Genomic DNA, 23605 nt, shown 5'->3' with positions numbered 1-23605 from the left:
ATGACACGCCCCTTTCTAGTTTGTTGTTGTTGTGAGCCCTGTTGATGTGACTGTTGCACTCAACTTAATTTTGATAATCACTGTGTTTAACTACAACCACATTTTTAATGTCACAGGTTCACTTATTTAATTCAGTCAATTCTGGTCTGAATTACGATGTGAGGGGAAGAACCCTTTTGCAAATGTTGAACATTTGAGTCGCGCGAAAAAAACGTCACGTTTCGAGAGATGTAGAGTGCTCGCGCCTTTGGGACTTGTTGTTTTTGACAAGTCATGTGACTCGACCATGAAAGCCATGCCAACACAAGGTTACTTCAAACGCAGCTCAGTCAGTCAGTGTCCACATCTCGGCGTTTAAGACACTTCAAGTACGTAACATACATGTATGATTAGACAAGACTAATACATTTGGGATTGAGTGGTGAAGCCTGTTCTCCAGTCTAAGTGAGTTAGTTTAATCTTGTTTAAAGTCCGTGTGCTGTTGGTAGCTTGTGTATTTTGCTGTGGCTATCTTGCCTTAAACTCTGGGACCTAGTTTCTATTGAAAGTCATCTGTTTGAAGTTGCTGTCACTCTCCAGTGGGAAGGCCTGACACTATCCTGCAAGGTATTTTAACTCCTGCTCACCTTGGACCAGGACTAATACATTTGGGATTGAGTGGTGAGACCTGTCTGGTCGTTAGGAAATTGTTGAACACATCTTTCTTGTGTTGTGCCTTTTGATTGAGAGACGTCATTTACGCTGTGCTGTAATGCACATATTGTCTTTCTTCTCTTCCATGTTTTCTCTCTAGGTTATCCAACATGTACACATTGTACATTGTGAGTGTGCTGCTGGCAGTGGTTACCAGCAAACCATGTGGTAAGTTACACATTTTTCCCTGATAGGAATATTGACAGGCAGATTGTTCTAATCCAGAAAAAATCTTACATTTGAAACACGTGATTCACAAGGAATGACTGTCAATGTGGTTTTGCAATTTTGTGATCAGTAGTCTGTGTACCACTTTATTGCCAATGTTGCTAAGCCAACTTGTTGTGGGAGGATCACCATGAAAATAAGTCCTGGACTTTATTGTGTACTATTCTAAATTAGTTTTATTCATGTTTGTATGTTTTTTTGTATTGTGTGTGCTTGTTTTTCAAATGGTCAAATAAACTAAACTAAACTCAACATAGCCCTGTAGCAAAAAAAAACCAAAACCTCTACAAATATGCTCACTTGTATTTAGAGTTGAAAATACCTGTTATTACGTTGTTTAAAATATTCTATAACCGTGTATGTACAGGTACTACACTGTCACTGTAACTGTCTGTTACTTGTCTGTTACTTAACCCCCCCCCCCATACACACACACACACACACACACACACTCATACTGGGGTCACATTAACAGGTGGGACACTTCTGTACTATGTCTTTGTTACGTGTCGGTGACCATGCAAAAATTCCTTTGGTTATTAAGTTGCTGAAGTCTTTCCGTTTTTTGCTGATACAGCAGAGGAAACAGGCTAGTTGAGCAATGCTTTGACCTTAATGACACAGAGTGCAGGGACATTAGATTTATATGGTCTCAGTGAGCACAACAGGGTTTTTACTTCCGTTAACAAAATGCCACTATGCGTTTATTAGTCATGTTGTAACATTGGAAATTATCCTTGAGCAAATTACTTAACCTTTTTTTGTGTGTGTGTGTGTGTGTGTACAGATACTGTAGGTTCTGATCATAGCGAACTGCTCCTTTCATTCAATAAGAAGCTCCTGCACTCTCTGGAGGACCAGGAGGCACTCTCCAATCCCAGTGTGCACTTGGCCCTGCGGCTTTCCACTCACCACAACCTTGGCAAGGAGAGTGAACACCTAAATGTACTCAAAACACAGTTCCACAATAATATAGAGAGGTAAGAGGTAATTTTTATAACTGCCATACTTGACAGTGCTGACACAATCAATTGCATCTTCCCACCTCAACGGTGTCCTTGGTCCTCCTCAGCTCTCTGTCTAGTGGTCAGCCTGTGGTGGGTCGCCTGGCCCTGTACACTCTTGCCCTGAAGGCCTCCTGCTATGATCTCAACACCCTGAGCTTCACTGTCAATCAGAGGAGTGAGACCCTGCTGACCCATCTAAAGAGACAGATGGACCAGGAGAAGGAGCACATCGCTTGTAAGCCTCTACTCCTTCATCTTTTACTCTTTCCCTTTTCATTCATGCCAGAGATACAAAAGCCCTATAAGACCCTATAATACTTAATATAACATGAAACCATCATTGTCTGTTTACCCTCACTTCCATAAGTTAGTCTTTGTCTAATATGTGTCTCTCTTTCTCTCTTGCAGTCAGCCACCGTCCTTTGACTAATTACTACCAGTACTCTCTGGGTGTGTTGGCTCTGTGTGTGAGTGGGGTTAGAGTCAACTCACACGTCAGCAACAAGCTCATCAGGGCAGTTGAGCATGAACATATCAAAAATGGTGACTCCGACTGCATCGGTGAGTGGGACTATGGGGATTTAGGAGTGTCATTTCACTGGTCTTTATGTCAGTTTACTTTAAACATCATAGTCCTTACTTTAAACATAATCAAATTTGCCCAAAAAATCTTTGTGGCTTGCTTTGTCCCCTCTGTCCTTTTTCAGACACATATGCCATGGCTGGGATGGCCCTGCAGTGCCTGAAGGAGGCTGGCTTCCATGTGCAGGATGCGGCCCAGTTGCAGCAGGCTCTGCACATCATCAAGAAGAAGCTACTGGACTCCCAGCGACCTGATGGTCACATGGGCAATGAGTTCAGCACAGGCCTCGCAGTGCAGGTATAGACTGGATGACTTTCTCTCTCATGGCTCATTCCTTACTTGAACCCCAGGTACATTTTTGGTGGTCTTCTGTTATGGACTAGAGACAAGGACCACACAACCAATGTTAGGTATGTATTTGTTACTAAAGGAATAGAAGTATTTAAACTAGTTAATCTCTGTGTCACAGGCCCTGCTGGCAATGGGCAGCCAGGTTGAGGAGTGTGCTACCTCCATGGAGGCCATGAGGTCAGACATAAGGAAGGGGACGTATCAAAACCCCATGGCCATTTCCCAAACATTGCCAGCCCTCCAGCAGAAGTCCTACCTGCAAGTCAAGGGCCAGCAGTGTCGCAACGAGGATGGCAAGTGGAACATAGTCATTTAACAACAGTCGACAATCTCTTTTTGAGGTCTGTTTGATTCTTACTCTTAAGAATGCTTGGGTTTGTTCTCTACAGACAGCCTGGTGCTGGAGGTCAGCAAGCCTGTGGTGGTGTTACCAAGCCAGACCGAAGTGCCCCTCAACGTGGAGGTGGTGAAATCAAATGGGGCGTCTACTGTGTATTTTGTGGACGTGACAAAAGGCTCCTCATTGGTTGATGCCCTGGAGCTCCTTCAACAGAAGAACACTGGCTTCACGTGAGTTACAGTCATGATCATTATTCACATTTCTGGTGCAATTCTGTTGACAGCTGTGTAACTAAGGGTTTAGAGGAGTTAGCCCTAAATCCCCGTACCGACCATGACAATCAGATTCAAAGTGAAACTTTTCCAGAGAGCAATTTACTGTCTTCCTGAACATTTCTACAGCTCATAAAAGGTTATGTGACTGCCTCTTGAGCGGTGAACAACCTTGTCAGATAAAGTGTTTCATCACAAGTTTTGAACACTATGGATTCTCATTCTTACTCCCCCTTCTGCCTACACTGCAGGTTTGAGAAGGAGTCCAGCCTGTGGGGGCCCTTCCTGAGCATGGTGAATGGGGAGCGGGCTCGACAGAGTGACCGTAGATACTGGAATCTCTCCTCAGATGGCACTGCTCTCATTCTGGGTGAGAACACAGGGTTATGGCACATGTGCACACAAGATGCATACATTATCTTTCCTGCTACATTGTTACTCTACAATACCATTTTTCCTACCTGCTTTGATCTAACAAACATTGGATTCCTTCTTAGTACAGTATGACAATGCTCAAACAATGATTGGTTTCTCTTCCAGGTATCAAAGACTTGAAGATTGAGAAGGCTCAACAGATCACCATCAAAAACACCAGTTACTGAGACATCACATGCTTGAGGTAGTGATTGATAAAATAAGGTGTTATTTCAAATAATCTGATGGAGAGCAATCTAGCTCAACAATGTGCTTTACTCTTCTGTATCCATGCAGATATAAATGGAATATACCTGGATGGAAAATATCAATGTCAATGATTTTAATTGTTTGAAAGATACCACTGTCTATGATTGCTGGAGACTAGACTTCAGCAGAGTTGGGCATAATTTGCACTCTTGCATAGTTGATCATAAGTAAATTGAAGTGAGGATTTCATTACTTCTAGTGCTCTAGCTCTGTGTTATCAAATCGATTTAAAATAATCTGTGAATTGACATATTGACTTTTTATACACAAACTTTTAAAAATGTTTAATTTCTTTTAAACGTATGGTGTGGTGGCTGTTTCAATAAATGTGCATTTCACTGTGTTTGTCAGCTTTATTACTGTTTCACAAAAGCATTATTTTCAGCATTAAGGACTGGGATAGTATTACTACTATAGGCTGTGTCCATCCTCCATCCTCCAGTATTTGGAATTGTTAGAGACAGTGGAAAACCACATAGTCTGGATTTGTCAGGAGAGGGCGAATATTTGACAATATTTAATATAGTACTATCTTGCAACAGCAGGTGGTAGTGTGTGCGTAATGTTTGTTTTACTCGCCAGTAGAAACTGAAGAACAAGAAAGCGTTTGACAACCGGAAATACACATTTAAAAACATCCGGCACCGGCTAACGACTATGTGAGACAGGATTATAAATTACATTTGTCACTGTACTGTTAACAATAAATTATATATAGAATGTATAACTATTATCAAATGCTATTCACATGAATTGCTGCTGTTTATTTCGCTTATATAAATTGTTGTTTGTTTATACTGCTAGAGTACTGGGGACGTTGGGATAGCTATTTTATTACGCTAATCACTACATAGCTAAATGTCATGTCTATGTCCTCACTCTACCGGTCCATGAACTTGGTTTCCAACTGTAAAACCCTCACAGTTTGGTCGCGGTATATCGGATCTGTTAGTACTGGATCGGTTCAGAGGTGGAACAGACGTTATTTTAGCGCCAGCCCTGTCGGAAATTCAGTGCTTGTCAAGGCAATTATGGCTAGACGGGCGATCAAACGCGCCCTCTCGAGCTCGCCACTCAGTCAATCAAGCACCATATCAATTGACAGGACCAGTCGAGTTAAGAGGGTCTCTATTGAAGGCAACATTGGTAGGTGTAAACTCAGTTTAAGATTTCCAGTTATCAAGTTGATAGTCCTTAACTTACCAAACAAGACCAGTGATTTGTGGTAATTGTTGCTGTTTATGGCTTACTGTTCCAACATCAGCGGTCGGAAAGTCTACTTTCGCTCGACTACTGCAGTCTGCTGGCCCGGACTGGGAAGTGGTCCCTGAACCCGTCAGCAAGTGGCAGAGCATAGAGAGCGGAACCTCTCAGGTATTAAAGCGTAGGAATGTGATAATGAGGGATTTATATCTGACTTGCGTAGTCACAAGTTTGCATACATTTACTGCTGTGCTGTTGTTTTTACAGACTGGCCCATATCCCGAGCAGACAGCCAGTAACCTGCTGCAGATGATGTATCAGGACCCTCAGCGCTGGTCCTACACATTCCAGACCTACTCCTGCATGAGTCGCATGCGTACACAGCTGCAGCCACCACCAGCTCACCTGCTAAACTCAGAGGGTATTCCTGTGCAGGTTTTTGAGCGCTCTGTGTACAGTGACAGGTGAGAGGGTGATGAGCTAGGGGACATGGACATAGGGACCATAATATTCATAATGAACAATGAGTTGTCATATTTGGAGATAATAAAATATAACATCTTATTTATACTACTATTACTACTACTATTTTACTATACTTACTACTACACGTCATCAAACATGAAACACATCAGAATCAATAGTAGCATGATGTTCAACTTTTCAACTGTAGTTGAACATAGTTAAGTCGCATTCTGGAGGACTATAATAAGTTGATACTGCTTTATCTTGTATAACTAAAAAAAATTTCTTACCTCCCTTGTCGCTTCTCCACACACTCATATTTTTTTTATCTCGTCAGATACATCTTTGCCCTGAACATGTTTGAGCTTGGCTGCATCAACTCTACAGAGTGGGCGGTCTACCAGGACTGGCACTCTTTCCTAGTTGAGCAGTTTGGCCGTCAGGTTGAGTTAGAGGGCATTATTTACCTCAGAGCTCCCCCACAGGTACTGCTGTGTTGGCTTACATTTACTCTGAAATATAAACCAACTAACCAACATACTTTCAAACCATAAAGCACTGCCTATATGTATATAACAAGCATTCATGCAATAGATATGTGTGCATACCAGTGGAGGCTGGTCCATTGAGGTAGAGGAGGAATTTAGAGAAAATGAAATAAAAATGAAAACTTCTGTACAAAAACTTTACATCTATTGCACAAAATGCACTCTCACACACACAAAAATGTTTTAACATGGTACTGCAGGTTGAATGACAATAGAGGAAACAGGATTTCAAGCTTCTCCTCATTTAAAACTGCTCTGTTAAGCCCCATTCATTTAATAAAAAATAAAAATAAAAATATATATATATATATATATTTTTTTTTTTTTTTTTTTACTGTATCTGCTTCAGTGTAAAAAATTAAGAGGTTCCGATGATGGTCCCCAGACCAAATATGACAACCTGACCTTTTTGATCAGGTCTAAAAGGTCTTGATTGTCTTTGTGGTCCTCTCAGACATGTATGGAGCGGCTGGGGCGACGGGGGCGGACAGAAGAGGAAAGCGTAAAACTAGACTACCTGGAGAAGCTGCACACTCAGCATGAGAGGTGGCTTATAGAGAAGAGCACTACGTGAGTACACATTTAAACAATGCTATGTTGTTTCTCATTTAGGTTTTTCACTTAATGTGGTATGAAAGGACAATTTAATTGCCCTTCATTGTCATTCAGTACTTCAAAGGAGGCCTTTTTGACAATTTATGACAATTCTTGCTGTTGAATGTGTGGCTGTTGTCAAATTCGGAGGGATTTTGGGTGCTCAGTGTTATAAAGTAATGCTCTGTCTCTTCAGGTTGCACTTCGAGCAGTTGACACACCTGCCTGTGTTGGTGCTGGATGCTAGCATAGAGTTTGAAAAGGACCTTGAGGTGCAAGCCAAACTGATCACAGAGGTATGTAGTCTATTTTCATTTGCACATTCACTTGTGCTTACAGGTCATTGACGTTTACATTGAAACATGTTGGCTGCACCAGATGTTGACCACAAGAGGGCACTCTTTTGACAGTGTTGCTTTTTGTTCAACCAATACATGGATCTGCAGTAATCCTGTACCCATTTGATTTATTATTGCCTGTCCTTGACGTGAGGAAGGTGTTAATTGCTTATCTGTCATTGAAATTCTGTTTGCTGTGATCTCTTTTATTTATTTTTCACTGTTGAATATTTCTCAGGCTTTGTATGGTGTGTTTCATGATTTTGTGTTGTTCACAAATGTATTTCTCAGATGATTGTTGTTGTTTGAAGTTGTGTCTCTGATGGGGTCATTTGTTTCCCCTACACAGGTGAAGAACTTCTTCAGTGGATTATGAGGAACAGTCAGTTGAGCAGATCCCTTGACCCCATGGGATCAAGATGTAACCATTTGGACCTCAGTCAATATCTTACAAATGTGTATTTGCAATAATCCTCATTCCAACCAATTTTTCCACACAATTTTACTATGTTTTCACAGTGTTCATAGGGTGATGTGAAGACCATTTGAACTTAAAACTTAAGTTTTCAGGTGCACAAAGTCAGGTGCCTCATTGTGTGACCTGTGAACAGTCTGAAATTGTGTCTCGTAACCAGAACGTAACACATTTGTTTATCTTGTGTTCTCTTTTGTTGTTGAGTTTAAATGTTATTTTGAGCATTTATTTGATACCTTTTTGTTACTTGTATAGTCTGATAAGGGTTATATCCGTATTGTAACTGTCATTCTATTTATGTTCTGAGTTTGCAAGCTAGATCTTAAAAGTAGTCAGTAAGATAAAATATCACTATTGAAAATGTGAATTATGTTACTAATATTTTACTCACTTACTGTATTTAACGTTGGTGCATTTTGTAGGACATCTTCTTAATAAAAAGAAGCAACTTATGGAAACGAATTTTAGATACATTTTGTGCATACATTTTAAATAATCGATTTGAAGAATAAGCTAATCTGCTGGTAATTTGTTAATTTAAATTATATGTGTCAGCATCACCGTCGTCTCATTCAGAATATAGATCAGGCCTATTAATGTTAAGGGCGTGAGTATTTGAAATGTGTTAAACTAACGTCATTGTTTTTGAATGTGGGGTTATCAAAGGGATTCGGATCCTAAACACTCTCAAAGGAATGATCCTACGACCTAATGAATATAAAAGCCTGGGACTTTTCGAAGGACAATGACCTTGGCTAAATGTTGTCATGTTCACCCCTTCTCTGATGTGCACTGAGGATCAGAGGGTTCTGGGATGCATGTGGATGGCAGGGGTCATCAAAGGGCAGCTGTCCACTATAAATGGTCTGTCTGGGATTCTCTCCCCTCACAGCATCATTTCAGCTCAAGACCAGCTAGAGGACGGAGGCTGGAGCTACCTCTCTCTCCGCTATAGCATTAACGTGAAAGCGGCTACCTTAGATATATTAAGGACACAACGCTTCAGTAAGCAAATGGAAGGCTTGACACGGATTGTCCTCTGCGCGCTTCTCGTCAGCATTTTCAGGCTTAGCAGTTTGACGCTTATTTCTCACGAGTCATATGAGTATGAGTCAAGTTTAGGACATCTGAGTTCTGCCTACCATCCAAACAGGTACCCTCTGTACATGATGCAACTGTACCGCTCCCTCAAGCCTGTAGACCCTGCGCAATCTGTCGACCCCGTCAGCGCAAGAGATGACAGCACCTCTCTACACGATTCTGACTCCGTCCTAAGTTTGATAGCAAATGGTAAGTAGACCTAAAGTTTATTATATAACAACTTTGTTTAATAGTGACCCTACAACCAATATTACCAGAGCCTCCTTATTTATTATTTATATATTTGGATAACGAGGGCGCGCAAAGGGCCAGTGACATTTTCCAAATTTGTCAGGAGAGTCAAAACAAAACTGAGCCGATTGTATTGTGAGGAGTCTTTATACACTCTATTTCAATGCAATTAAGGATCTAAGTTAGCTGCTTTCATCAACTGATAGATCTCATAAAGAGCTTTCCATTGACATATACAGCATATAACTAATTTTGGCCCAAAATGTCACTTAGGCCGCGCCAAGCCCTCGAGAAGTTCGAATTGGATTTTCTAACTTTAAGCAAAGACTATTGAACTTTAGAACGTATTTTTACGCATTTCTTTAACTTGGTACAATTGTCTTGTGTGCGCGCCTGTATTAGTTGGCTGATACAGTTTTGACCTGTAGTTCAACCAGTCCTAGGAACATAAGTTTGTCCTCTCCATCTTTGCCTGGCACTTTGGTTGGTGCCTTATCTGCGTTTATCTGATCCTCCCTTTTACAACCCAGAAGTGTCACAATGCTTATTCGACTTTAAAGGCTTTTTCTGTTTTATGTGAGTGGGTGTGTGTATTAGCCCCTCAGACGTCTGTACCAAGGGGGAGTTCAATACACATCCTGTCCTCTCCTCCCTTTCCCTTCAACGTTTTGACATCTGTCTTGTGACCTGGCTTGTCTGCGGCTACGTGTGTGCTTAAATTTCGTGATTAGTCTTCACTGCATATATTTAATTGGGTTGTCGTTTTTCTTGATGTCCAGGTTGCCATCAAGTGGGTGGGAAATGGACCGTTACTTTCGACATGTCCTCCATCTCTGCTAGTGATGATGTCCAGCTGTCAGAGCTTCGGATCAGACTACCTGCGTTCTCCGCCTCCAAGCGCGTCACCGTGGACATCTACCACTCACGAAAGCAGGGCTGCGAGTCGGACACCGCACTGTGCCGGGAGGAGCGCATTCTCCTGGGGAGCTTTGGCGCATCACCAATTGACACCAGGTCTTCTTGGAAGGTTTTCAATGTGACAGACCTGCTAAAATACTGGCTACACCAGGGAGACGCAGTGACGAGTCAAGACGCAACAGTGAAGGATGTGATGGAGGCAGAACATGGGAGCGGGAGCGGGGATTCTGGGGAGGTGGCTGACATTCCCCACCTCGGGCATTTGAGAGACAGGCGGAGGAAGGCGCAGCATCCAACAGCTGACCGGGTCATGATGGTTATCTTCTCCAAGCACAATCTGCCTCTGGATGGTCAGCGCGCACCCACTCTCATCCGTACTGTGGAACACTCCAAATATGTGATTTTGGACCGAGTGAGCGGTGAAGTTCAAGGCCGTCGCCACAAGAGGAACCGACTGGAGAGGGTTCGTGTAGCCGGTGGAATTGCAGCCACTGGGTCACCGACAGAAGCTGTCCAGCGCCCACTTTGTCGGAAAGTGGACATGTGGGTGGACTTCGATCAGATCGGCTGGAACGAGTGGATCGTGTACCCAAAACGCTACAATGCGTTCCGCTGCGAAGGCGAGTGCCCTACTCCGGTGGATGAATCCTTCAAGCCCACCAATCACGCCTACATGCAAGTAAGATATAACTACTACTACTAATAATATAATCGTAGTTCAATTGAAATAGTTGGGTGAGATCCATGTGTTCAGAGTTATGTTTGGTAAAAAGGCTTACGTTATTTCCATGTGTTTTTCAGAGCTTGTTGAGACTGTACCATCCGGATCGGGTGTCTTGTCCCTCCTGCGTGCCCACGCGTCTGAGCCCGCTGTCCATGCTGTACTACGAGAACGATGATGTAGTTCTGCGGCATCACGAGGACATGATCGTGGAAGAGTGTGGTTGTCATTGACACCCCAGTAACCTCGGCCCCAAAACACAAGACTATTCTTTCGAATCACTTAAGACTAACCAGAGAAGCACCGAGGCACTAACGTTGGGACTGTAGGAAAGAGCATGAGATCTATTTATAGGCCTACTTGGCGACTTTTGTGTGCCATCAACTGATTGACTCTAATATGTTGTATGTGGTCTTATAAATGCAAATGGACATTGTTCACTGAATGTCCAGTTGCCATAATGAGGCTTTTAGGATGGACCGTGATAGTGTTTGTTCAGACACTAACAAGGAATGCATTATATGATAACGCTTGTACTGTAATATTTAGGCCTATTTGAATATTTAAGAGGAATACTGGATTCTGGATGTTACTTATGCATTCACATTGGCAGTGTTTATGGTAAAGGTTTTGATACTTTGTGGTATGTAAGCACAGTATTATTCTGCCTTGTTGTTACCTTAATTATAATGTTGAACAATGATTTGACATTAACATTAATCATTCATACTAAATAGAAATATATATATTTGTATATAGAATGTGAAAAATAAATATATTAGTTTTTTAAATTTTATTTGATCAAAGTTTTTGTGAAATGTATTTGATATAATATTGTTTAACAGAAATGTACACTTCCAGCATAGTTCTCATCTGTTATAGTTTATAAGGAAACAAAACCCCAAAAATACATTTAAATTACATCAGATAGCTAATTCCCTTACTCCTGAAAATTGAATGACTGACTCACACACACACACACACACACACACACACACACACACACACACACACACACACACACACACACACACACACACACACACACACACACACACACACACACACACACACACACACACACAACTGTGAAAGAGCCTTAGCGTTGGATCATTTGTCTATAATCTATTCTGAGCTGAAGTGTGTTTATGGCTTTTCTGACCAGTCACTTGCTATCTACCATCCTTGCCTCAAATCCACATCAGTCAAATCCACATCATCATTAGGGGGAAGTCATCAGTACCCTCACAAAATGTCTCAGCCAAGCAATCTCCTTAGTTGATTGTGTTTGAAGAAACATGCAGGGGGAAACTTGTATAATGGAGGGGACAAGAGAGGGATGGTGAATGTAGGAAAGAAAAAGGGCAGCAACTGTTTATTTTGGGGGGTGTAAGTAGGGGATCAGGAAGCAAAAGTGACAGGGAGGGGTCATTAGACTAACAAGAGCAGAAAGAGGAGGGGGGAGGGGGGAAGGACGAGCTACTGTGTGCCACTACAGCAAGGTCAGAACAGTCAATAGATATTTACACACTCCCCACTTCCCATCACATATTGCTGTACAAACAAAGCATTGATTGACACCACTGACCTCAGTGCTCATGTACACTCTGAACCGCTCAGAAGCAAGTTATTTTGAGCTGTAAACATTATTCAGTAGTCAAAAGGTCAAAGTTGAATTCAAGGCTATCCTCACTGAATTACCAAGTTTAACAGTCCAATGCGCTTCTGACACTACATGATGCCAAATATGTAATAGCATATGCAACAGGCTCATCCATGTCTAGGTGATAAGAGTCTTTGTCATGTTCATTGAAAGTCCAGTTGCCATAATGAGGCTTTTAGGATGGACCCTTGACAGTGTTTGTTCAAACACTGAGGCGTGGGGAACAAGCCCAGTGGCTTTCCGATTAACTAATGCAGCTCAAAGACAATGACAAGGAGCCAGGTGTCACAACCCTATAGCATGTGTGGATTCTCACACATCACAAACTCTGTTGAACAACCTCCTCCTGTTCCCCACACCAAAGAACCCTGGTGGTCAGTTCATTGCATATTGATTCTACACTTGAATTAGCACCAATTTGTATTCATACATTGAATTTTATTTAAGCAATAACACACAAGGGTGTGGTATATCGTGGTTTGATTTGTGCAATATAGTTAATACCATCATCATACTACTATCATAATGTATGTACATTCGGTGGGCTTACCTTTCTTGTGCTGGCGCATGGGATTGTGTATCATCCTTTTCCCTCTGTGAAATAATGTCACATCTTATTGTGAGATGCACATATAACTATGGGATTGCACTGCCTTATAGGATGCAAGTATTTGTCAGTGGTCAATAAAGATACTCAAAATCATAGTGAATAAACATTACAGATGCTTTGACAAGTACAATGACAAAATGAACTCATCACCTCAATGTTGTTAAAGTCATTCATTAAACTGAACCTTCAATAAATTGAACCAATAGCCCACCGCTGATATAGGTATTTATGGTTTCCAATACAACATGTAATAACTCCGTCTGAAGACCTATGTGGTTTTTGGATGAGTTCTCAGAACCAATGATCTGGTGTCTAATTTAGACTAGGATGAGAATATGTTCTCTATTGAACCGTATCCAGGTCTGCATCTGGCTCCTGCCACACCACAAACGCGCGACAGCTTTGCTGAACAGTAGAACCGGGGGCTTGCAATTCTGTCCGTGACAAAGAGTGAGGGAAATTTGAACATTCCATCTAGTTAAATGAATTTGTGAAGTGAAGCGATGGAGAAACCGATTACACAGGTAATTGTGTAAAATGCATACAAAAACGAAATTGTATTTTAAGGCCTCTAGTGACCTCAAGTAATACATGTGTATTGGTGCACTTATCTGTGCTACGTTATCACCGCAGAAAAGCTATCGTCTTCGGTTTACTGTTATATTACCCGTAGAATAACCATTTGTTGGGTCATTTGCTTTTCCAGCCAGATAGATACCATGAGTTTCCCCGAGGAGGAACGTGTATTTTAGCTGGTCGACCTATTCACCTTCCCGACTAGCGACAGTTGCCAGATAGACCTAGAAGTCTCCGATGTTTTGACAGAAGATATCCTTCCCTGTTTCTGTAATACACAAACCCCCACCCACCTATACAGCTCCCGTCTGACCTGATGAGTTGGAAGTTGCGTTCCAGGTCATCTTCATTGCAGTCATTCATTCATCAGCTTGCTGAAATGTGGACCGTTTTATGGGCGTTGAGGACTAAACCAAAAATAATCCATGAAGACAACCTGGTTACAGTAGCGACGACGTGATTATTTTTTTCATACCCAGGCAATGCAATAACAAATAAATAAAGAATCCATCTTAAACAATACAAAAAATACTGCCGAACACCTACGTTTTTTTTGCTTTATTGCTTTGTCTTACAAATCATGTGGAAAACTTCTTTTTTTTCGGACTCAAAATGTAAATCAACCAAAGTATGTTTTACATTCCTCTGTATGACACTTATGGTGAACAATCATTTTTATCAGCAAAAAAATGCTAATCAAGTATTTTGAAGGCAGTATCTGAGGAGGAGACAGAAGAGATGAGGGTGATCTCAGTGTAAAAAAAAAAAATAGAATATAGACCAATACAACCTCCACAGGCCTCTACTCTCTGACACACAGGGAGACAGAGGTGGGGTGGGGCAGTCTTTTGTAGATGTTCAACATCAGCTGGCTTCACAAAAGAAAGACACCCAAGGTGCTGCACGAGAAACAGTAATTCACACGCCTTCGAGCCCTTGGGCAGATTTTAGAATATACTACTGATAGTGGTAGTGAAACAGAAAATGACTAATGGACATATGTGAAAAAATAAGTTTGGGTGATCCAATATTGGAGTGGGAGGGTGGTCCGCTTGAGCCGCTCTTCGTGGTAGTAAGTGAAGTTCTCTCGAATGCTCATATTCTCCTTAGATGTCCATTTCAAACTGTGCATCATCCCCTTCACCAAAAATAAAACGCACAAACATTTGTAAAGCAATACAATAATTTTCAGTCACACTTAATAATGCCTTATTGAACATGTCAGGCTAAACTAGGCTATGGAGAATATTTGGAATCTAAAATATTGTACTCTAAATTGTAACCTGGAATAAGAGCTCTTACCAGCGATCTTGTCAGCAAGTGCGGTGATAATGTTGTTGTTCAGTGGTTCTCCATTCGGGACCTTGTCATTGATGATGTGCTTGGATGGTGGGCTGGTGACCCCTGGAATGTCGGGCAGAGAGCGTGGAGGTGTCCTTGCCACTGGGGAACTGCGACAGTCCAGCAGGAACTTACGGTCATAGATGATCCTTGTGCCTTGAAGAGGGAGGAGAGAGAAGACAAAGGGTAGGGTGTAAAGGTATTTTACAATGAACATGAGTTTACAAAATGTAAAAAGCAAGAGGAGTTCACAAAGTCTATGCTGTTGTGCCAACAGTGCTGAGTCTGCAATATCTGCTCACCAAGCAGTAGAGTGTCAGCTGTGTACATCCAGCTGTGTTCTGTTCCAGATATTCCCACAAGCTACTGATAAGAGTCTGAAAGGGAAAAACCTTAGCAAACGGACAGAAGGGCATGAACCCTGTCTGTGGCCCCCCCTCCCCCCCAACATCCTTGCATAAATAATATCAGACAGAAACTGGACTTGGGGTCACTGGACCAGCTTAGGATGACTATGATATGAGCACACGTCAAAATTACCTCTAATAATGCTCATGCATTAAGCACAGACTGAGAGACATCTTGCTTGCGTTGTTGCACTGGACAAGGAATGCAAGCTGTAAACTGCAATTAAAATGCTGGGACAAGGTATGTGTCAGATTGGTCAATCATACAGTACGTCTCTTGTGACAGAGGGTTCAATGGCTGCTGAAAGATAAGACAATACAACATGATCTGACAAGTCCTCCTAGTGTGTTATTAATCTCCAAATCAATGTTGAGCACCACCGACAACCAAATGTAAGAGGGGAAGTAAAAGGCCTCGTGGAAATGCTGTAAAAGTATCACATGACTGGTGACAGCATAGCCCCGAACATGCCTAGAGAAGGTTCCATAAAGGCCTACTCTAGACCATGCAACCATCTATGCATTTGGCCCACACAAATCTGCCATAACTAACCAATCTGTTGACACAATATGCTTGTAAAAATGTGCTGTTCACCTTTGGACAATAAAATATCACAATACAGAGTTGAGGATGCTCGTGAACTCAAGTTCAAGAAAGTTTCTAGACTGGTGAGTCATGGCAATGAATATTAGCTAGAGAGGGGTTTTCGTGATTTTGTGTGGGCCACATAGATGAACTAGAGTATGTGTTCAAGGAGAGTGCCAACAGAATGTTGCCAAAGCATAATTGTAGCAATAATTAAGCATAACAAGTATGAAAATGTTCTCTGTATTGTTGGGGTAGGTTTGCAATACACCTCGGCCTTCTTGGCCGTTCCTTCGCTTCAAATACAGAGTTTCTTTTTGCTAACTGTAGTACCCATCTCACACATATACACATTCATCTAAGGAATATAATAACAATAAACAACGTGATAGAAGTTAGAACAAACATGAGTACTGAACATGCAAACCTAAATACACAGTACACACTTGGAAAAATGAAGAAAAAGGTTGTGCGACGCTGGTAGATGCGCCACTATTAGGCTTACTTCCAAACATTTTATGAGTTTATAAAAAATATAACACAAAACAACGAGCATGTGCTGAAGACCAGCATAACAGCAACACACCTCTCATATTATCACATGCTGTTGCACTTGCGGCAGCCTTGAAGCTATCCAAGCTAACAACTTGCTAAACATAGCTTGACCATGTCATGTGACCAACTAAAACAAATCTGTATTTTTAACTAGGCCACGAGATGAGCAAACTAAGCTAGCTTGCTACTTTTCACTTTCGGTGAGCTGGATAAGAGTTCTCTGAGAGTCCAGCTTATGTCTCCTTGCTAAAGCTTTAAAATGGTTGTACAGCTAGCTAGAGAAGAAAGTACAGCTGTGACCAGGGATGCAGTGCGATGAGCATGACTACCTATTTCAGCTCAAACTGTTGGCTGAAAATGTGCCACTAGTCAGACAATATTGCACTCAGGTGGTCGCCAATGCAATGTGTCCTGCTTTGACAAGTCAAATTACGTTCAAGGAGGGGCACCTGCAATCTGCTCAGTTCAGTGCAGTGCTTTAGCGCATGTTTTGTTGACTCGAGCACGTATGGTAATCGATCGATCGGGTTTCTTCGCTGCAAGACTCATGAGCCAACAGACTGATTTTAATGTAAAGACCAGATAACTAGCTTGTTATATTTCTACAGCTGTTGACATAATTCTGACATTACCTCCGGGGGTTGTGCTGAAGAGAGTTCCTCCTGGAGTTGTGCAGTAGTCGTGGGGCATGTGCGCCTCGTCGTTTATGGTCACCCGCTTGGTCGTCGGAATGGCCTTGCTTGTAATCTTCTGACAGTCCGTAGACATCTTTGTATCGAGGGCTGTTTGCTCAACAGTAAACTGTAGTTATCTAAATAACTAAATTTGACAATTAACCCTGGACCTGCAAACAACAAAGCACTCAGCACGCCTGTTGTTTCCTTTGTTCGCTACCTTGTTACTTTCTCATAAATACAAATAAATAGCTTTCTTTTGTCCTAATAAGTGCAAATAATGTTGCATCTACACTAGTCACACATTCGTACACGCAATCATAGAACTGGCCAGGTTCTTATATAAAATACCTGGGCACACGTCCTTCCACTCTGCTCTCGACAACACGCACACAAAAACACACACAGGAAAGAGCTGCTCTGCAGGGCGAGAAATTGATATTATATCGCCTCCCTGTGGTGTAGGGTGTTACCACGCTTGACTGTGAGCTGATTTTCAGTAGTTCAGTTTACACTTCAACAGGTTATGTATGAGTAGTACAATACATGAACTCATCACCACCCACAAACTCAAAAACACATGGAAACACAAGGACATTTCATTTCTTTATTAATTTTGTAAATGATTTGAGCTGGTGTACAGGGTAAATAATCTATAGATGTCCTCGGTTTTCATTTGATTAAAAGTCTTGTACATGTATTTTTTCCTCATATTTGACCTCTCCATAACAATAAAAAAGCAAACAAAACAAGTTAAAATACCCACAAGGCCCCTATTTTTCCCAGGTTGCAGGCATTACCCATAACTCAACAGTCTCTTGGTAGCTATGATGCTAAAAGTACATCCAACATAACTATAATCCCAGTTGACAAGTAAGGGTGCATAGCATTCTAAGTAAATATATATTTTCATATATTTTATATATAGTAATTTATATTAAAAACATTTTCTGTGCATGTGCGCAGTTGCATTCCTTAGTATTGAGTAATATGCTATTGCGTTAATAATGTCTTCAATCCATTCTAAAGGAGTATACATGTGTTCTCTAGTTTTTGCAACAGTTAATATTTTTGCATGAACTTGGTTTATGTCATTGCTTCAGTAGTCCGTCAGTGCATGTTTTTTCACAATTCCATGTTGATAAGTCTGAAGTCCGAGCCACTCCTTCCTCTCTTTGCACTTAAATGGACTCCTCCGCTCAAACTGTCACTGTGTGGAAACCTTAGAACTTAAAACTCTTTTTGGTTTTACAGAGCAAGGATGAATTGGGAGTGGGCAGTGTTGAGGATAAATGCTTGTCATCTAAAAAGCATAGCCCGTGAAGCCACCATGTAGCCCGGCTCAAAGGGCAGTCCAGCCATCTGCCCCCCATGGATCACAATACCCAGTCTGCTCTCTCTATCAATGACACCATCACCCCCCTCAATGACTAGATCCTGGAATCAAACTGGGAAACATGGCGTCTGTGATTATGTGTTTCTTGCCATACCAAAGCTCTTACAGGGCCAACCTTGAGCGATCACAGGTGCTCCACTTTGCCATCACCATTTGTCGTTACTTTGCCCCATAGTTTTAACCCTGTCATGGGAGGATAAAAAGGTGGTGTTTCCATTGATGATGCAATGTTTGTCCAAATGTCTCAAAACCAAAACATGACCTTCTCTCTTGAGAATTCTCTCTCATTCTCCCTCTCTCTCTCCTGGATGGGTCACATTAACATGTATTATGTATATGTATGCACATATGAGTGTTCAATCTGATATGTTTGAGAAACAATAATAGATCCTGAGTTCCAATCAACAGCATCTCTAGCATCTACAGAGCCCAGACACAGCAACTCAGGGGAAACACCGTACATTCATTATCTCTGGCTACAGATGCTGACTAAACATGGACCTGTAGATTCATGGGTATTTATTGCAAAGGGTGTTCAGTGGAGTTTTGTGACATTATATTTAGCTCCAATATGAGCAATGTATTTGATCACTTATGGTGCAAGGTTGGGATGTAATGCATGTAATCCATATGATAGTAGGATGGCAGACTTACTGAGGTAACACTACTGTAAACAATGTAGATTGCATGAATAAGGGACATTTCTAGCATCTGGGGAGATTCTTTGCTGGATACATCCATACCATCTTCACACTCTTGCTACCTCCTAATACCCTGCACTGTAATTTGACAGCACTGTATCATGTCAGTCTCAATTGTACTTACAATCAGTGGGCTCATAACACACACACACACACACACACACACACACACACACTCACGTTCATGGTCACGCACACACACACAAACACACAGAACACACACACACGCACCCCAAACATACACACGCACACCATTCACAATTCTCCATAAAAGTGAATATTAATGTTATTAAGGCTTAAATCAACGATGAGTGGACACATTTTAGTATCTGCCGTTAGCACATTCTCACCGTTGCTACATTCCCTTGATGAGTTTGAAAACGAGATACTGATCTGCTTGCATAAAACTCAGGGGATGGCTGGTATGAAGTCATATACCTTGCCCACAACTAACAAACACACACAAGCACACACAAGCCAAACACTTTTGGGACTAAGAGAAAAACATTTGGATAAGAAAACAACTAGGTGGATTCAATCATCCAAAACAGCTTCTTTGTTGAGTAAATTGTCTTGACACAACCAAAGTGGATGGCAGGTGAGTCATTGCTGACATCATTCCTGATTGAGAGTACATCTAAGGTAAAAGCAGTGCTAAGGGGGATCAAGTGTTAAGATCAGTGTAATCATTGCACACACACGCACACGCACATGCCTGCGCACACACACACACACACACACACACACACACACACACACACACACACACACACACACACACACACACACACACACACATGCACACACACACACACACACACAGACAAAGACCTACTCCTCTGACCAAGCGTTATTGCTTATCTTTAAAACAAATTTCTGACAGCACATCTCTGAGCAGACACGGGGAAGGGAAGCATGACAATGAGAAGAGGGTGAGACAGGAGACAGGGTTTGGGTGGGGCTGTTTACACTCACAGTTGTGGGGTCAATATTACAGTTTCTTATCACAGTGATTGGTGGCTGGCTATCTTTGCTATACTCCTGAGAGATGCCAAGAAAACAAACATAAAAGCTCAACACATCCACACATAAGTACTTTCCTCTCTCGTTCTGACTCTCTACTCTGTCCAGCCAAACCAGTGCTACATTATCAGCAGTGCTTCAGCTGCTCTACCCTTGTATCGAATGACAGGAGAGGGTGCTGAAATGATCTATAAACTCTCTTGTGGATTTCTCCTGTGATATCAGATACACAGTCTGTGTGACACAGATAGTCCAGAAGGGAGAGCTGTAGTTCAAAGACACTGCTACAGAATTAGGGGACCCCTGCCACCTGCTGGTGGAGGATAGGATTGCTACATCCACACTGAGAGGGCAACCGGGGGAATGGGGTGGTGAGGGCAGGATGCACTTTGTGCAGGGAGAGGTGCAGAGAGGAAGAGGTGGCCATGATACAATTCACCAGGTCAATTCATGCTGATGAAAGGAGAGCTGGGCTGTAGCTGCGCACACAGGAGAGACGGAAAGTCTACTCAAAGTCTCCATGGTCATACTAGCCTTTACTCCAGTAACTTTCCCCTTTGAAACTAACATTGAACCACTCTGGGGGAGGTTGGGTGTGGGGTTGCGGAGGCAAGTGCAACACAGTTATCTGTCTTCCCAAAACACAGAGAACCGTGAAATGCCATTGAACCTAATAATGCCCTCTCTAGGTGACGTGACACAAGCATAGGGAGGGAGCACATGAAAATCACAAAATAACAAATAACCTGACACACAAGAACGGACAGATAAAACAGGCAGAACGACAGAAAGGTTTGTTTTGTTCTCATACCCACACAGATCTCAAGATATATAGAATATATACGTTTAGTTTGAACCGAACAAGAAAACTATGGAAGAATAGTTTGGGTATCTGAAACAGCAGCATCATCGGCATCGCATAGGATTTTTGTAACATAAAACACACACGTAACACACAGTCACGTCGCATTTTAGTGCATATATTATGTACAAGGCCAATATCTTAGGGAGAAAGTGTAGACTACTGGAGTAAGAACAGTGGGACATCAGTGTGTTGAAACTAGCCTGTGATGTTCTGTGCTTGAAGAGTCTAACAGTGTGACAGGGAGGTGGGGACCTGTTGCCTAGAGATTGAGTAATTGAGTGTCTTATAGTCTCCCTTTTACTAATTTTCACCAACAAACCATGCCCTGTTTCTTTAGAAAAGGGGCCTATGATTCACTTTGCCCTACATCCCATGCCCATCCCATATAGGAATGTTCCCTTCCCTCCCACCCATCCCCTGCCCTCCCTCCACCCATAATCCCTTAGAGTACTGTAGTTAAAGACAGGCCATGCGGCAGCAGTCACTCATGCTGATACATATAACAGGAAGCACATTTTGGTTGCTAGTTTTTTTTTTTGTCTCTGTTTGGTTTTTGTTTTATACGAAATCATGCTTCTAGCCTAGCAGTTGATGTTTTTTGATTGTTTCTTTAAAAAAAAAGGTAAGAAAACTACAAGTAAATCCATTTCCTCCAGCGCGTGCTGATCGTCGACATTGCCATTGTGGTTGTCGTTATGGAGTTGGTGTTTGTTGTTGCTGTTCAGTTCTCTCTTTTTTATCCCTTATACTCCTCTTCTTCATGGGGACTCTTCCTTTTGTCAGCTGCTGCCGGTCATGTGTCTAAGTAGGATGGGTTTGGTGTAGGAGTTGAATCCTGAGGAGGGAGGGAAAGAGGTAGAGGTTTACAAAAGGCAATAAGACATCTTACCACTTGCATATGCGGAGGATAAGATCAAACAACACTGATGGATCTGTTGTGGATTTGACCTGCATCCTTAGTCCTCAGAGAGGCAAGTCAGTAGATGTGGGAGTATCTATGAATATGCATACTTGTCTATAAATATATGAACACACACAGCCAAAACACTGATGGACTACAAGGGCTTGTCTTACAAATGTCCTTGGCTAAAGTGATAATTTGCCTTCCCCCTCAAACTTGGGCCCCTTTTTTCATACTTGATGAGAGATTAGTGTTGTGCGTGCACCTCGAATGTGTCGGTGAAAAACTCTAACACTCACTGTAAGTAATTTAATTAAATCCAAAATCTGATTAAATTATAAAGTCAATGTGCATTACATGACAAGCAATACGATACAAGCCTTTGTCAAGATCTGACTCTTCAAAAGATGAGTTAGTGTAGTAGTTGGCTAATGTTTATGCTGTCTCTGTAATGCCAGTTATTTAAGTAATGTCATATCTTTCAAGTCAGTGTCTTACACACACAAGTTACTCCCCTGGGTGAGTCTTATACAGAGGAACTCACACATATATTCACACACAGACACACGGACGGAGCAAAACACAGTTGCCCCGGATTGTTTTCATTGCAAGTGACAACTGGCCTTGCTGTTTTGACCTTTGAAAACATTCTCACTTTGGATCCCTGTCACATTTTGCCAGTGTGGAGCCACATGCTCATTTTTATCTGGAACTACAGTATGCATAGACGAGCATGTAATGTAATAAATGACAATCATATTCAGACACACATGTACTGCACTGAACTAGTTCTCCACAAAATAGTGGCACAAATAGGACTGACCCTTTAGACACTGCTTAATACACAGTCAAACATGATCTTTACCCACTAATTAAAGATACTGCAACACAAGAGCTACATCTATTAGCTTTGACGCTCCCATTAAAGACAGTACAGTATGACAAACAATTGTGGTAAACATCCAAATAGTTAACCAGATATAACTCTACGCACTGATAGTCTTAAAAAAACAATTAATTAGACCCTATTCATTAAGGGTCTATCATGGCCTGACTGACGCGAAGAGACACCCTCATAAACCAAACTCAACAAACTGACAAAACAGATGTTCTTGTCTGGGTATTTTAGGGATAGAAAAACCAAATCAAATGTTTTTACATACATTGTGAATCTAAAATATCAAATTAGATATCATTGCACGGTAGTTGCATCAAATGGCAATACACAGTATTAGTTAAATGCTAATCCACACGAAATGTCACTGCAGTACTAACATTAAATGTCATTAGTACTGAATTACTGTAACATCCAGGTCTATTTAATCCAGAGAGACAGGATTAAATGGTAGAGTCCACAGGTCAGGGGTGTGGCTCTGTGGGTCAGTCCTGTACCTGCGGGGACGCGGCACTGTGTCTGCCTCACTGCTTTACTCTCCGCAGACTGGCACATTTCACTATCTGAGCACCCTTCTTCACATCCACTATATCCGGCTACATCAGGGAGGAGGGGGCAATCGGGAGGGGGTGCAGGGGGAGAGCCAGGGGCGAGGGGCGA

General features: G+C 41.8%; 5 protein-coding genes across 9 annotated transcripts in view; 3 read left to right on the top strand and 2 right to left on the bottom strand.

Annotated features, from left to right (window-relative positions):
* Positions 1-280: 280 nt before the first annotated feature.
* Positions 281-4501, top strand: tcn2 (transcobalamin II). Of its 4 annotated transcripts, none has more exons than XM_083674105.1 (10): positions 281-368; positions 794-861; positions 1709-1901; positions 1994-2163; positions 2337-2489; positions 2636-2808; positions 2981-3155; positions 3252-3432; positions 3726-3844; positions 4015-4501. In XM_083674105.1, the coding sequence occupies exons 2-10, from the start codon at positions 804-806 to the stop codon at positions 4074-4076; spliced, it is 1284 nt and encodes a 427-aa protein (XP_083530231.1). In that variant the 5' UTR covers positions 281-368; positions 794-803; the 3' UTR covers positions 4077-4501. The 4 variants fall into 4 exon arrangements, with proteins under 4 accessions (XP_083530231.1, XP_083530233.1, XP_083530230.1 ...); XM_083674107.1 differs by having other exon boundaries at positions 299-444; positions 2981-3159; positions 3256-3432; XM_083674104.1 differs by having other exon boundaries at positions 300-444.
* A 283-nt stretch (positions 4502-4784) lies between these two features.
* dguok (deoxyguanosine kinase) lies at positions 4785-8200 on the top strand. Of its 2 annotated transcripts, XM_083674109.1 has the most exons (8): positions 4785-4817; positions 5083-5304; positions 5423-5532; positions 5629-5825; positions 6164-6311; positions 6829-6944; positions 7165-7264; positions 7656-8200. In XM_083674109.1, the coding sequence occupies exons 2-8, from the start codon at positions 5190-5192 to the stop codon at positions 7680-7682; spliced, it is 813 nt and encodes a 270-aa protein (XP_083530235.1). In that variant the 5' UTR covers positions 4785-4817; positions 5083-5189; the 3' UTR covers positions 7683-8200. The 2 variants fall into 2 exon arrangements, with proteins under 2 accessions (XP_083530235.1, XP_083530234.1); XM_083674108.1 differs by having other exon boundaries at positions 4817-5304.
* Positions 8201-8797: 597 nt separating this feature from the next.
* spaw (southpaw) lies at positions 8798-11044 on the top strand. Its single transcript, XM_083674113.1, has 3 exons — positions 8798-9071; positions 9893-10710; positions 10833-11044. The coding sequence occupies exons 1-3, from the start codon at positions 8948-8950 to the stop codon at positions 10983-10985; spliced, it is 1095 nt and encodes a 364-aa protein (XP_083530239.1). The 5' UTR covers positions 8798-8947; the 3' UTR covers positions 10986-11044.
* A 3100-nt stretch (positions 11045-14144) lies between these two features.
* On the bottom strand, positions 14145-17560 carry LOC310807590 (eukaryotic translation initiation factor 4E-binding protein 1-like). Its single transcript, XM_083674114.1, has 3 exons — positions 17123-17560; positions 14904-15098; positions 14145-14739 (listed from the first exon to the last, which is right to left on the bottom strand). The coding sequence occupies exons 1-3, from the start codon at positions 17256-17258 to the stop codon at positions 14708-14710; spliced, it is 363 nt and encodes a 120-aa protein (XP_083530240.1). The 5' UTR covers positions 17259-17560; the 3' UTR covers positions 14145-14707.
* Positions 17561-21650: 4090 nt separating this feature from the next.
* ank1a (ankyrin 1, erythrocytic a) overlaps positions 21651-23605 on the bottom strand; it is a gene marked incomplete at its 5' end in the record, with an annotated part of 80988 nt that continues 79033 nt past the window's right edge. Inside the window, 2 exons of the mRNA XM_083674100.1 lie at positions 21651-21984; positions 23443-23541. Coding sequence (XP_083530226.1) covers positions 23470-23541 — 72 coding nt within the window. The 3' untranslated portion in view covers positions 21651-21984; positions 23443-23469. The remainder of the gene's footprint in view (positions 21985-23442; positions 23542-23605) is intronic.

The sequence above is a fragment of the Argentina silus genome, assembly GCF_951799395.1.
Source record: "Argentina silus genome assembly, chromosome: 7".
Taxonomy (NCBI): domain Eukaryota; kingdom Metazoa; phylum Chordata; class Actinopteri; order Argentiniformes; family Argentinidae; genus Argentina; species Argentina silus.
The sequence above is the reverse complement of the archived record's forward strand: the minus strand, read 5'-3'. Positions and strand labels throughout refer to the sequence as shown.

What these genes read in the sequence shown, in the direction of transcription:
- spaw (XM_083674113.1), top strand. Translation starts at nt 8,948, where the DNA reads ATGATGCAACTGTACCGCTCCCTCAAGCCTGTAGACCCTGCGCAATCT. An exon ending in CCTAAGTTTGATAGCAAATG is followed by an intron (nt 9,072 to 9,892) that starts GTAAGTAGACCT and finishes CTTGATGTCCAG; the next exon opens with GTTGCCATCAAGTGGGTGGG. An exon ending in CCAATCACGCCTACATGCAA is followed by an intron (nt 10,711 to 10,832) that starts GTAAGATATAAC and finishes TGTGTTTTTCAG; the next exon opens with AGCTTGTTGAGACTGTACCA.
- tcn2 (XM_083674105.1), top strand. Translation starts at nt 804, where the DNA reads ATGTACACATTGTACATTGTGAGTGTGCTGCTGGCAGTGGTTACCAGC. An exon ending in CAGAAGAACACTGGCTTCAC is followed by an intron (nt 3,433 to 3,725) that starts GTGAGTTACAGT and finishes CCTACACTGCAG; the next exon opens with GTTTGAGAAGGAGTCCAGCC. An exon ending in TGGCACTGCTCTCATTCTGG is followed by an intron (nt 3,845 to 4,014) that starts GTGAGAACACAG and finishes TTTCTCTTCCAG; the next exon opens with GTATCAAAGACTTGAAGATT.
- dguok (XM_083674108.1), top strand. Translation starts at nt 5,022, where the DNA reads ATGTCTATGTCCTCACTCTACCGGTCCATGAACTTGGTTTCCAACTGT. An exon ending in CTCTATTGAAGGCAACATTG is followed by an intron (nt 5,305 to 5,422) that starts GTAGGTGTAAAC and finishes TTCCAACATCAG; the next exon opens with CGGTCGGAAAGTCTACTTTC. An exon ending in ACCTCAGAGCTCCCCCACAG is followed by an intron (nt 6,312 to 6,828) that starts GTACTGCTGTGT and finishes TGGTCCTCTCAG; the next exon opens with ACATGTATGGAGCGGCTGGG.
- LOC310807590 (XM_083674114.1), bottom strand. Translation starts at nt 17,258, where the DNA reads ATGTCTACGGACTGTCAGAAGATTACAAGCAAGGCCATTCCGACGACC. An exon ending in CTTCAGCACAACCCCCGGAG is followed by an intron (nt 15,099 to 17,122) that starts GTAATGTCAGAA and finishes TCCCTCTTCAAG; the next exon opens with GCACAAGGATCATCTATGAC. An exon ending in ACTTGCTGACAAGATCGCTG is followed by an intron (nt 14,740 to 14,903) that starts GTAAGAGCTCTT and finishes TTTTTGGTGAAG; the next exon opens with GGGATGATGCACAGTTTGAA.